This window comes from Melozone crissalis, unplaced genomic scaffold (assembly GCF_028551555.1).
Source record: "Melozone crissalis strain CALT ecotype California unplaced genomic scaffold, PUWL_Pcris_2 ptg000059l_1, whole genome shotgun sequence".
NCBI classification, from domain to species: Eukaryota; Metazoa; Chordata; class Aves; order Passeriformes; family Passerellidae; genus Melozone; species Melozone crissalis.
Genome location: NW_026535837.1, coordinates 2,014,491 through 2,027,991, shown reverse-complemented (window position 1 = coordinate 2,027,991; position 13,501 = coordinate 2,014,491). Strand labels below are relative to the sequence as shown.

Here is a 13,501-nt window from a genome sequence, read left to right as displayed (position 1 = left end):
TGGCTGTCAGCCCTGTCCCAGACTGAACATTGCCAGTAATTCTCATTTTGCTGCAGAGTTCCGGTTTTCTTTCATTCTTGGCTCTATCACAACTTTCTTTAGCTGTTCACCCCTCCATGTTCACCTCCAGCTTTGGACAAGGCAGTGGCCCACAGGCACCAGAAGAGAGGTGCAGGTGCAGGAGGGGAACCCTAGCAGGCTTGAGGACTTGTGAGTGCTGGTGAAAGAGCTGACTCCCCCTTGCATGGCACAGTAGAGCTCCTGGGCTGTCCTGCAGTGCCACCTGCACACCTGCATGGCTCAGAGTCCCTGCTGAATGTGGACTCTGGCACTTGTGTGTAGCACACCCCAGGCTGTCTCTTGCACTGGTCTGTCTTCACCATCCACGTCCCTAAAAGTGTCACACTTCTGAGCGAGCCTCTGTACCCATGTGACATCATTTCATAATCCTACTCTACCACAAAACCCATTTTAACAGACTGGAGAGGAGGCCCTCATTTATTTGGGGCTCTGGAGGTCAGTGCTGTGGTTTATTCCAGCCAGAGCTCCATCCCTGCAGTGGGAGGAGTTCCAGAGGTTCAGGCTGAGAGCCTGAATGTGCACTCTGCTGGTGTCAGGGGCTCTGCTGGTGGGGTTGCTTTTGAGGGATGGGGAGGAATAATCAAGCAGGTTTGTACAGCTGTGAAAGCAGGGGGAAACCTAACCTGTGTTTTTTTGCTAATGTTTGAGAACAACTGGGAGTCCCAGAGAGGAAATATTTAGCTCTTATTTTTCCTGTTTTTAAATTCACTCAGCTAATCACCGAGTCCCATTCTTCTCTCCAGGGCACTAGGCAGCCCCCTCTGAGCCTCACAACTCCCTGCCCCCATGCCATGTGGCAAATCCTGCTACATCTATTTACAAGTGGGGAAAGCAGGTTCATGAAGAGTTTCTCTCACACTCCCTAAAGCAGCCTTTGATCCTGTGGATCTTCAGTTGTTACCTGGATCCTGATATTTGGGAGGGAGTGGAGGGTGTGAGGACTTGGGCTCAGATGTCTCTGCATGTGGTGAGACACAGGGGATTCATGCAGGCTTTGGCCTTGGTGGCTCCCCTGGGATATGCAGCAAGTCAGCATCAACCAGACCCAGGGATACAGTCTGAGCTGGGCAAACTGGATGATCTTTACTGTTAGTCCTCTGGAGACTGCTGTCTTGAGGAGATATTTGAAGTAAATGCTCTCCTGGCTTGATTAGATATTTGTTGTTGGTTTCTAAACATTTTTTCCCATTAGCACAAGTAAAGACAGCAGCTTTTACTATGAGATCTGTGACAGGTTCTGCCACAGAAAGCAACCTGGTGAAACCTTTGTGTAACTCCAGTTCATTCTTTTCTCCTCTCCAGGGCATCTGTGACCAGGAGGACTTTTGGGCATAGTGGCATTGCTGTGCACACGTGGTACGCCTGTCCAGCATTAATAAAGTCCATCTGGGCTATGGCCATTAGTCAACACCAGTTCTACCTGGACAGGAAGCAAAGCAAGGTAAGCATGAGAAATGCCAGTTGTGGTGGGTGAGTCCTTCTCACTCCCCACAGTCCCAGCCACATCAGGTCCAGATGGTGGCTTCTTCCCTGCCCTCCCTTTCTGCTCAAGATCCCAAAAAAAAGCAAATTGACTAAAGATATGTTCTAGTCCTGACCAGAGTGAGAAAATTTGTATTCATATTCATGCCTATGGGAGTAAGAATTGAGGAAAAGGTTGCATTGAACTGTGGCCAAATTGAAGGAGCCAAAGTTAGCAAGCAGATGGGGTCAACATCCCTGTCTGGATGGTTTCCATGTCTGTCATAAAGTTAGGGCAGCTTCCAATAACTGAGTTCAAAGTAGCTTCACAACCTACAAGTGTCTCTGGATTCTTCTTGCTGTGCCTTGACTTTTGCTATTGTATTTTCCTAGAAAGGAGGGGTAGGGATATTATTTTAGCAGGGGGGCCAGGAGGCTCAACAGCCTGGCTGTACAAGGAGCTATCACAAACTGGTGCTTCACAAAGGGCCAGGCAACACACAAAAGAAACCACCTTTAAACCAGAGGAGTATGTGTTCTTCCTCTTAATTCTTTTCATCAGTAATTTTAGGCATACCCAGAGCAGCAGGAGATTGCTTTGATCACTTTGAGATTACTTTGATACAGAGAAAAGAGTTCTCAGGCAGACTTCCCTCTCCATATGAGCATGCTGGTGTAAAGCTTCACAGAGAAAACAGAGCCTGTACTGAGTGGGTACCTGCATTGGTCCTCATCTCTGGTGAAATGGCAGAATGTGCAGGTGATGTTCCTCCAAATGCCTGAAACAATCTTAGCATCTTGCTATTGTTGAAATCTCTGCACACGTTTTCAGGCTGGGGGTGTGTCCTTCCTTGCTCAGGCCCTGGCCCTATCAGGTCCCTTCATGAGCCAGTTCAGCCCACTAAACTGGCAGAAAAATAATTCTTTTTCCTGTTTTTCTTTAGTTCATTATTTTTTCTGCCAGTTAAATGAATTGAGTTGGCTTTCTGGAATTACGTGGAGGGCCATGAGTGTGCTGTTAGTCCCACTTGTTCTAAGCCCTTCTGACATTGCTTTCCCCATCATAAGCTCTGTGATTTTATTTTTGAGGGCTTTTGGATGCCTTGGGCATGGTTGCACTCACTGTGGCCATGTCTCATCTAATGTAAAAATCCAGGTTTCACCATAGTTGTTGTAAGCTGTATGGAATTTAGGGATGTAGCCCTGCCTAAGTGCCAGCTGTAATATGGACAAAATTAAATACTCACTGATACCAAGGGAAGCTTTCCTGTCCCCTTTCTCTGCTCAGGACCATCAGGGCAGTTCATAGTCCTCTCTGTCATCTCAGGGATAAATTTCAAGCAAATACAAGTTTATTTTTCCTTACTTTTAGCCAGATGGATTTGCTGATCTAGCTGCAAGGTATTTAGGTCACAAGCAATCAACAAACAAAAGGAGATTCCCTCCTCCTCTCATTTCTTTGGTAAGAAACTGGGTCTCTGAAACACCCAGGACTTCCCTTCAGTGACTCCTTTTGTTGTTGGCAGATTGTGTTTCAGTTTTATCTCCCCTCTCTCACAGTCCCACAGGCAGCACCACCCACCAGCCCTCGTTTGTCAACCTGTCACGTCTGTGACCATGTCAGCATGCTTTGTCACAATAATCCCAGTGGTCATGCTGAGGCTTTGAAGTTAAGGCATACAAATATTTTTGTCCTTTTCTCTTAAGGGAACTGATATTTTCATCTGCTGTCCTCATCTTTGACGTGACACTGTCAATATTGATAGATCCATCAATTTTAATTGATCTGTTCAATTCATCCTGCTGATCCCTTCAAGGACACAGTGCTCATGTGAGCTTCACTTTGGGGAAATAGTAAATCATACCCCAGAGTGGGGTGATGTGAAAATGTGAAATGTCTTTGGTTCAGCTCTCAGGGGCCTAGACAAACATTTATTGAGTTTCAGGTCGCATGGGTTTGCAGCCCCTTAAATCTCAGGCCCCACTTCAATTGAATCCTCAACTTCAAAGCAAAACTTAGATATTCCTTCCTTTCATGTCCAAACTTGGCATTTCATATCATTTTGACAAAAGAAAGAAAAACAAAAACAAACTTAGAGGAAAAAGCCTGCTGGAGCTCAGTGTACAGCTGAGCCTTTGCTCTAGTGATGTAGATTAGATGCTGGGAGATGTGACACAGTGATAAAGCAAGCTTGAACTCTGCTCCTCACATAACTGGGCACCAGTTGGATCTGGACCAACAGCTCCACTGGAAAGAAAACCCTTCACTTGATTTTAAAAGGAAATAAAATCCTCTTTGCCTGCATTGTGACCCTTTTGCAAGTGAGGTCCCAGCCTCACTCCGTGCTGAACTCCTGCCAGCTCCCTGGGAACCCAGCGTCTGCTCCCTGCTGATCTGTCTCTCTCTCCCTGCAATCCAAGCATAGCATGGAGACTGAAAAGATCCCCAGCTTCCCAAGTGAGCTTGTCAGCATGCAGAACTCCTGTCAGCTTCCCTTTTTTTCAAGAGACAGATGCAGCAGGACTTGAAGGCATGTCTTTGCTCTGTTGACTGCACTGAGTCAATCAAACTCTTGGCCTAGAAACCTTGAGAAGTCCCATTTTGTGGGAATTTTCAACACCACATTCCTCCAAGTGCAAAGCTTTTTGGCTGAATGAACTGGTAGAAAATAGGACAAGGGTTTCAAAAAATCACCTCCAGCAAAGCCCCATCACTGCAGCAAGAGGGATAAATTCATCCCTAGTGTCCATCTTCTTCCTCATTCCACTTAAGGATTTTTCTTCACCCTCTGACCCTGTCAGAACAGCACTGGGGATCAGTTTGGCCCCATGCTTTGAAATGACTCATGAATGAGCCAGTCTTCCTCCATGTAAATGAGACTTGGCAGGTCTGTGCTAAGTGCTTCAAATTTGTGAGCCTGGAGGGACTGTGGGGCTGGGGGAGCACTAATGGGGTGTAACCCAGCTCTGCAGTGCTGTGCTGCAGCACACTGCCTGCACGGGCCAGAGCTGGCTGCTGCTCAGTGGCCTGTGTGAAATGAGCTGTTGCTCTGATTCCTGCTGCTGCTGCTGAGAGCCTGTCCAAGGCACAGACCACCCAATGCTGACTGGCATTGCTGGAGGCAGCAGGGACTGAGCAGCAAGGAAAGTTAACCCCATTCCTTCAGGAGATGTTTCATCTGCAGTGTTCAGTGCAGGGCACCATTAGCTCAACTGCAATATTGGATCTAAAACCTTCTCCTGTGGTTTCAGCAGGTTTGAATTGAACCCTCTGCAGAGGAAGCTCACTCTGCCCTGCTGATCCTGTCTACTGGTTTGTTTTTCTTCTCTCCTTGCTCCAGGGATGCCAGGCTTTGGTTTTATACCACTTTTTCATTTGCCCTATATAGGGTACACTTCCAGCCAGTGCTCCTTGGCCAGGACCACAGCAGCACCCAGCAGCCACACTGCCCTCACTCAGCACTTTGGTTGGTGCCCAGTCAGACAGGCAAGGCCAGAGAGTGCCCTAATTTGCATTCTGAAAATGGGTGGAAATAAACTACAGGGCTGCTTGCTGTAACTGTCCAAATAAAACAGGAAAAGCACTGCTTCATGGAGCAGGAGGGATGGATCTGTCCATGCAGACCTGGGGTTTGTGCCTTTCTGAGGCATCCACTGCCAGGACTCAGTGTTGGGTCAGGCAGACACTGGGTTTGATGAACATAGCTGTTTCCTGGGGTTATACAAAGTACACATGACCCTACAGATACATAGGGTTATACAGCATATACACACCTGCAGGGGATTTATCAGCAGGATAAGTCAGTTGGGAGGTTTGTTACCTCCAAAGGTCTGGCATTGCAGCAAGACAGCAGTTCATGCTGAGGCTCCTTATCAAGACTTCAGGAGAAGGAAATCTCATTAGATAAAAGCAGTGATTTTCCTCTTCACCTGGAACTAACCTTCCAGAACTATTTGAAGAAGATGTTTCACAGGCCTTCTTTCTGACCAGAAACATCTGATCCAAGAAGCTAAAGAGTGCTGTCCTTCTCCTGGGGCTGATTTTAGGGATGAATTGCTGGAAATGAGAAGTGTCTAACTGGTTACAGCATTAGTTGAAGAGGGACAGTACTGGTTGACTGATCTGCTCTGATATCTTGTCAGGTAGTTCAGCCTCTGCACTCACAAGGACTGCACTGTTCACTCTTGCAAACAAGTGATAGCACATGCCCTTTTATTGGGGTTGTTGAGGAAATAAGCTTGTGAGGCATTTGGGTTCCTCAGAATGGCAGTGATGGAGCCTATAAATATCCAAGAATATTAAATTATGATAACACTTCTGAGGGTGTTTTCAGCGTAAGGCTTTCCCAGTGCTGTCTTCATTTGCAGTCTTAAATTAATCTTAAAAATACAGTGTGCTACAGGGAGACATTTTCCTTCCCTTATTATTTCACTGATATGCAAACAGAGGTGGGGATCACTAAGAACTTAAGGTTAAGTGTCTTACCCAAAGCCCCACAGCACATCAGCAACAGAGCTGAGAAGCTCAGTGGTGAGCACTCAGCCATCAGTTAAGGTTTAGTTCTTGTTGGAATGGTTTCTTCTTCCTGAGGATGTGAAGTAACACTGAAGATTCCATCATGACCAGCATTCCTTGTTGTCCTGTTTCATGTTACTTCCAGTGGGAGCAGATCACACCCTGCTGTGTGGACATCAATCAGCTTTGATTTGTTAGCACAGTCATGATGTGCCCATCTCCTGAGCTGTATGGCCAGGGCTGAGTCTCTTCTGGCCTTGAGAAGGTGCAGAGGTCAATGCTCAAGTGATCTTGAACTGGGGCTTCACCCCCTTTTGGATAAAACTCTGCTTGCAGTTGGAGAGTCTTGGCAAAATATACCAACAGCTTTCTGTGTTCTGGGAAATTAAAATTGGAGGTCAGTGGCCCTGCAAGGACAGATTAATGGAAGATCAGAAGCACAGGGCTTGTAAGATTTGAGCAGTGGGCTGAGATGACTGTTGGAGGTCCATTCCAGCTGAAATATTCTATTCTATTCTGTTCTCTAGGTTTATGCACTGTGCATTATTTACTTTCTTGTAATTACAAATTTCAGCAATCTTGTTGACATTTGGTGGGGAACAATGGCCATGCCCTCGTGTGGCCAGTTGCAGAGCTGGGCTGGCTGTTGTTTCCTCTAGAGTAATGTTAATGCTTTGAAGAGGTCCCTCACAGTAGGGGCATTGCATGCAGCTTGTTAGTCTGGACAATAACCTAAATGTGTTTTCTTGTCAGGATTTTCTTCCAGCTTCTCATGACAGCCCATTTAAGGCATGTCCTCACTGTGTCTTGTTCCAAAACTTATTGATGATTTGTGAAGGCCCCTTCTGGCTTCCTTTAGATGCTAGAGATGGTCTTTAGCCTTTGAGCTTTTCAGCAGGTTATTATGATGGCATTTCTGAAGGTTTCTTATTGTATGTGGTAAAACAGTGACTCCATATGTCCTTTGTTTAAGAGAGAAAAAATGTGCATGGCAAAGCAGAGAAAAACCCAAACAGGAAGCAATGCCAGAATTGTACCCACTTAAGAATGTAAAAAGTACAGTAGTGAATACTGTGCCAGATTGCTTCTATTCTTGTAAAATAATCCAAGTTTGCTGTGGAGGCCTGTTTCCTGCCACAGCAAAAGGTTTTTGTCTTTCTGTGAGCTTTCAAAAGGCGTTAAATCATTACTGACTCCTGTGTCCACCTCCAGTCCAAGATTCATGCTGCAAGAAGCCTGAGTGAGATTGCAATTGACCTGACTGAAACTGGAACCCTCAAGACCTCAAAGCTGGCCAACATGGGGAGTAAAGGCAAAATTATCAGTGGAAGCAGCGGGAGTCTCCTGTCATCAGGTAGGTGTAACTGGAGGGAGTGTGGTGGGAAGGGCCATGGCCATGGTAAATGGGGAGCAGCCAGAAGCTGCACTGCAGAAATGAAAGTCACTTCCCTTTAGTCTTTCTGTCTGTCCAGGTGGCAGTGCATCTCTCAGCACACTGCTCCACAAACAGCACAGGCAGCAGCCTCCCCCTCTCTCTTCACCACCACTCATTTCCTCCTTGACACCAGGATGTCATCTCCAACCTCTCAATTTCCAGCTGAAACTTTCACAATTTCTACCCTAACCATCCCTTGGTGTCCAGCTTATCCTGAAGCAGATGGGTTTGTGAAGGAGTGCCCAGCCAGCAGTGGGGAAGCAATCACCCAGTGCAGCTCACAAGGGAAACTGAGGCTGGGAACTGGTGATGTTCCTCAGCATTGTTGAAACAGGGTGCCTTCTTCACTGAGTGCACATCTGCTTTGCCTCCCTGTTGCTGGGATTTGGCTGCTGTCCCAGGCTCCACAGAACTGTTCCATAGCACTCTGCCAAACTAGTGCCAGGGTCCTGAAGGTTTCTTGTTGTGGCTTAGAGCGCTTTGCTGTGTGAGGAAGATGTCATGTGTGAGAGAAACCCAAGGGAAGGTGATGCAGAGGAGAGCTAGAGCAGGAGGAGAGAAGGACTGGAGAAGGCAGGTCAGGAGGTTGTGACTCTTTGATACTTTTCTGTCAATCTGAACCACGCAAGCTGTGTGCAAAACAGTAAGAAATGTCACTGCAGGCTTAAAGCAGCAGGTGAAATTTAGCAAAGAGCTTGAAGGTGCTTAGGTGAGCTCTTCAGGAGGGCAAGGTTTCTTCATATCACCATAATTAACAGTTTCAGACAATTAAATACCTTCTGTTAAGCATCACACCAATTTATCAAAACCAAATGTGTTGAGATGTGTAACAGCAGAAAATAACTTTCTCAGGCTTGGACAAAGGAAGAACCTATCTAAGAATGCAAATGCTTTAAAACTGAGCCCACACTGATGTAGTGATTTAGCTTTGCATCACTATATCCCTCATGTCTCTTAAAATCCTGCTTGGAAAATGCTCAGCAAGGGGTTAAAATGTGCAGTGCTTCCAGAGCTGCTTGCTGTGCAATTCCTTGCCTTGCCTGCAAACAGAGTTGCCTTTCTGCTCCTGAGCTCTTCCTGACAAAGTGTACAATCCTCTGTCTGTGCCTCCCATCGCTTGGGGAGTTGCAGTAGCTCAGCAGCTCCCAGATTGGTGTCAGGTTGTTGGAAGTCTTTGTTTGTTTGGCATTTTTTCCAGCTCTCCTGCTGGAAAGTAAATAGCATTAAGTACCCCGAGAAAGCTCTTAAGGTCTTTCCAAGATCTCAGCCTCCTGGGCACCATTCCTAAGTTTGTAAGAGCTACTTGGTAGTAATCCTGTTTCCATGTTAATACATGGACTTTTTGTGTTCCTGGAAAAATAAAAAACAACACTGGGGTCTGCTTCTGCTCTTACACCTGGAGAGAGCAGTAGTCATGTGAAAGCCAGCAAAAAATCAGGCTCAGAAAAGCTGGGGTGGGCCCAGCATCTCTCAGGGATAAGTGTATGAAAATTCCAAACTGGGAGCTGCCCATGCTTTTATTTGTGAACTTTCTGTGCTCCCTGCACCTTTCTGGCTGAGCACAGGGTTTGTAGACTCATCAGAATTGCACCAGTGAGTAGACCCACCCAGAGTTCAGTGACCAGGTGAGTCATTTCTTCAGTCCTGGGGAGGTGGATCTGCCTGCCTGGGTGCCTTCAGAGGACTGTGTGAGCCTCTGTCTCTGTCAAGGTGCTGCTGGTGGGCCAGTGAGCACAGCTGCCTCCGTGTGCCTTTCTTCTGAGCTGCCAGCTCTGAGGACAGGGCTCTCCCCAAAATGTTGAGGAGAGCTGCAGGGTTTGCTGCTACCAGCAGCAACAAGAAAGTATTTAGAGAAAATGTCTGGCCCAGGTCAGGTATCAGGGAATTGGAAACCCTGGATTGTTTCCACACTCAGACCTCTCTGCTGCAAGATCCCCCTCCCTCCTGCCTGGCTGGTGGAGGTGGCCCATCCCTGTCCCACTGGATGGGAGGGGGCATTCAGTGTCTGTCCCACTGGGCACAGTCACTGGCTCTGTCCCAGGCTTTGTGTTTCCTCCCATTGTGCCAAAGATTATCGGCACACAACCACAACAATGATGGGTTATCTCAGTACAGCCTGCATGCTGGAGAGAATAAGTGCAAATGATTAAGTGGCCACAGCAGACTTCCAGGCTATAAATACCTCAAGTGACTCAAAATCACAAGGTCAGGAATGAATCTCTGTTTGCCCCCACTTCCCTACTATTCTCAGTCCTTTTTTTTCCTGAAAATTATTGTAGTCATTTCCTCCCTCCATCTCACTCCTCCTCACTGGGGGGCCATCAGAGCCATGAGCAGTGTGCCAAAACTGGCATGTCTCCCCTGGGCTTGCAGCAAGTCTGCAAGGAAAAGTTTGTTGTTGCTTCCAGCTGTCACACTGTCTGGAGAAGATCCTGCTGTGCAGTACAAGGCAGTCACTGCTCCACATCACTTACAGTCTCAAGAGACAGCAGAGGGGAGATGAAGTCTTACACACTGGGAAGTGGCTTCCTCTTGATCACAGCACTTCAAGACCAAAGCCGTAACTCCTTCATTTTTCCCACACCCTTGATCTCAGGCTCTCCAGTGCAGATTTGTAATTTTGATGCCCAAATCCATTTCTGATAAGCTGACTCTAACTTCTGTCCTCATTTTGGATCTGAAGGGTTCTGCCTAGGACAGTGGGCTGCTGTGATTTAGCTCAGGGATCTTCTGCTCAGGGTCTGTGGGCCATCCCTGGACATCTGGGGAGAGATTTGCCTGTGAGTGAAATCTCTGCTTTTGCACAGGCAGGAACCAAATCAAAGCCAGCAGAACAAAACCAGGTTGGTTCTATGATGGATTTTTCCTTCGGAGTCTGTGCCATAAGAGCTCTGCAGGTCTGCAAGCTAGTGAGGAGCCCTGTATTCTCCTGGTTATGGTTGTGTGAGAAATGTAAAAAGGTTTATTAAACCGTAACAAAAAAACAGCAGAGGACTACATAAGGAAAAAGCTGCAGCACTGGGAACTGCCCCTCGTGCATACCATGCAGCCAGTTCATCTTCAGGATGGATGCTCAGTCTTTTATACCCCTGGGGATTGCATCAGCCAGCCCTGGCCCCTCCCAAAGTCTGTCAGTCAGCTCTTCTTTGCCATTTGTCACTGGAGACTGCTTTCTTGTACCTTGATTGGAGGTAAGGTGTTGCCATGCCTCACCCCCTAAGCACCAAGCTTTTCCATTCCCAACTGCCCCATGCAAGGGACACCTGTGCTGCCTTCTTTGTACCTGTCCTAGACAACCATGGCTGTCTGATGGCAACAATACAGGAGGGTGAAAGGGAACTATGGGGAGAACAGAGGGCATCTAAACTAGGATAACATAACTATACATCACTAAAGCTTTTATTAATATTCACACAACAGTTATCTTTTAATTGCAAGAGCAAATCATCTCATTATCTATCTACAACAGTTGGACTGAACTCCAGACCACCTCTCATCTCTGTGGGCAGAGGCGATCCCAGATGAGCATCTCTGCTTTAGCTCCACAGGCACATTCAAGGAGCCTCCAGCCCCTGAGCCCCATTCCTTCTGCAGCAGTGGGAGTTTCTGTGCAGGGGCTGTTTCTGTTTGCAAACACCACAGCAGAGTCCAGGCAGTTCCCAGCGCTGCCGCTGCATCCGGCAGGGCTGTGTCCCAGCTGGAGTGAATCCAGCAGATACACAGCACCCACCAGGAGTGAGGGAGTGAGTGCAGGGCTGGTGAAGGAGAGAGCCTACAGGAGATCTGAGCTCATCCTCTGTGGAGCAGCTCCAGCTGAGCTCCCGTGGTGTCACCACATTTCTCTTCAGAGAGAAAAGCAAGGCACAGTTTTTCCCAGGAATATTTCTGGGTTTCACATTCTCTGAACGTCAGAGAAAGAAAAACAATTCTATCATTTGCTGTGCCTGTGTTTGTGCCAAAGTAGAATGCAATATGGAGGTTGTTTACCCAGAGTGATGGTGTTTTGTTTCCTTGGCCTGTCAGGGCCAAGAGTGTGTCTGTGTGTGTGTGTGTGTGTGTGTGTGTGTGTGTGTGTCGGGACTGTTGGCTGACAGTCATGAGAGGACTGCAGTGGAGTGGCAGATTCAGTTTAGATGTAATATAGTATAGAATAATACAGCATAATAAAGTAATTAATTAGCCTTCTGATAAGTTGGAGTGCTCTGCATCATTTCTCCCTGCCACAGGGGTCATCCTGTTTCAATACCACGCCGCAGAGGAAATCCATGTGTTGGGCAGAGAGCACAGATAGGGGCTGTCTGGGGCTGCTGCTGGCTGTGCACTGACATCCTGGGGCAGTGAGTCAGCCCAGGCTCTGGCACAGAGTGAGCGTGGGGGAAACTTCCCTCCCTGCTCAGGGGACCTTCCACAGGGACCCGAGCCAAATGCCAGCGAGCTGGAGCCAGCAGCCGGATGTAGAGTGAGGGTTTGCCATATTTAGATGTGTTTTTCCTGGAGCAGGAGACTTGGAGAATGAGACAGAGAAGAGATGCCTGGGTGTTTTTGCCTTGCTGCTGCTGCTCAGCCACCTTGTTGCATCTCCTCTCCTCTCCCCTGAGTGTTGGGGTCACCAAGACTTGGCTCTCTCTGCTCTTCAGCATCTCATCTGTCCTCCCTACTTGTTTTCATCCTTCTCATTCATCCCTTTTCCAAGCTGACTCCACTCTGCTACAATAGATGGAGGAAATACAACCAATGAGTCACTGGTAGGACTCTTCTCTCCAAAGTGGTGTCTGTTCTCACCCCTTTGGCAGGCTTTAAAGCAAACTTTGTCTTGGACCCCAGCAGACCTGTACCTGAATAACAATTGACCAGATCCTTCAGGGGTGTGACCCATGTGCTGCATGTCCCCTTCGACATCCCCAAGACTGTCCTGACCTCACCAGTATGGAAGTGAGCAGAACTCGACCTGTTAGCATTGGTGAAGTTCAGCCATGAATTCTGCTGGAGAAGGAGTTGGACAGGGAGGATCATGTTCCCCCCTGCATTTCTCAGCTCATGTTCTCCTGAATGTCAGTGGATGAAGAAATCACTCAGAGGGGCCATGTGGTTATCTGAAGTTGAGTGCTGCTTCCACAAATTAGTAGGGCATTAAGTGGACATTTAGGTCACCAAGGCCTGTGTCCCATCCTGTGTGCTGAGAAAGAAAGGGCACATATCCCCCTACATACACATAAAACCAGCCCCCAGTTCAGCAGCTCCCTGGTGGCCACCAGGAGAAGGCCTTGTGCCTCCTGCCTGGTGTATTTTCAAAACTCTTTTTGTTTTAGGGACATCAAATGGTTCTGCAGAAGAGTGTGTTAAAATGCAGTTTGGTAAATCCTTGCACTGCAAATGGGTAGGAGGCTGAAAAATAATTTCCAGAAAAAAGGCACAAATGCCATATAGGAAAATCATATATTTCAGCAACATTTCTCCCATTTACTGCATTAGGAGTTAACCCTAATTGTGGGAGATAAAACACCTGAGAAAGCCTCCCAGTCAACCATTTCTGTTGTTGTAGGAGCCTCTTAGGCTGATCTCTTAGGACTGATTTTTCTCTGTTGCTGATCCCCTTTGGAAGGCACTGGGCAGCCATGACTCAGTGACCATATCTAACAAGGCTGATTTAAGGTAGTAGCTGCTTGATTGGTTTGATTTGTGCTGGTCTTTGTTTATTTCTTGGTTGTTTTTACGGCATTTTGATTTGTCATGACATTTTTGGGTCAATTGCCACTGGGTTTAGAAGTGGATCCCTGATCACAGCCTTATTCAAGGTAGGATTGATTCATATTTATAAATAAAATGCCTCTAATGGAAGCCATAGGCACCCAGCAATACAAAGCATTGTTCTCTGCTCATTTACAGTCATCTCATGCAGTGGTGGTTCTCTTGACTGATCAAGTTACCAGTTCCTTTTCACCCATGAGAACAAGCAGAGAATCCAGCCAATGAAAATCTAATAATACACTGCAAAATAATTCAGCTTT

The 13,501-nt window shown here is 47.1% G+C and overlaps 1 protein-coding gene across 6 annotated transcripts in view; it reads left to right on the top strand.

Annotated features, from left to right (window-relative positions):
• FRMD4A (FERM domain containing 4A) overlaps positions 1 to 13,501 on the top strand; it is a 378,398-nt gene that overhangs the window by 341,147 nt on the left and 23,750 nt on the right. For all 6 annotated transcript variants that reach the window (XM_054287522.1, XM_054287520.1, XM_054287521.1 and 3 more), the window contains 2 exons: positions 1,384 to 1,522; positions 7,271 to 7,412. In XM_054287522.1, coding sequence (XP_054143497.1) covers positions 1,384 to 1,522; positions 7,271 to 7,412 — 281 coding nt within the window. The remainder of the gene's footprint in view (positions 1 to 1,383; positions 1,523 to 7,270; positions 7,413 to 13,501) is intronic.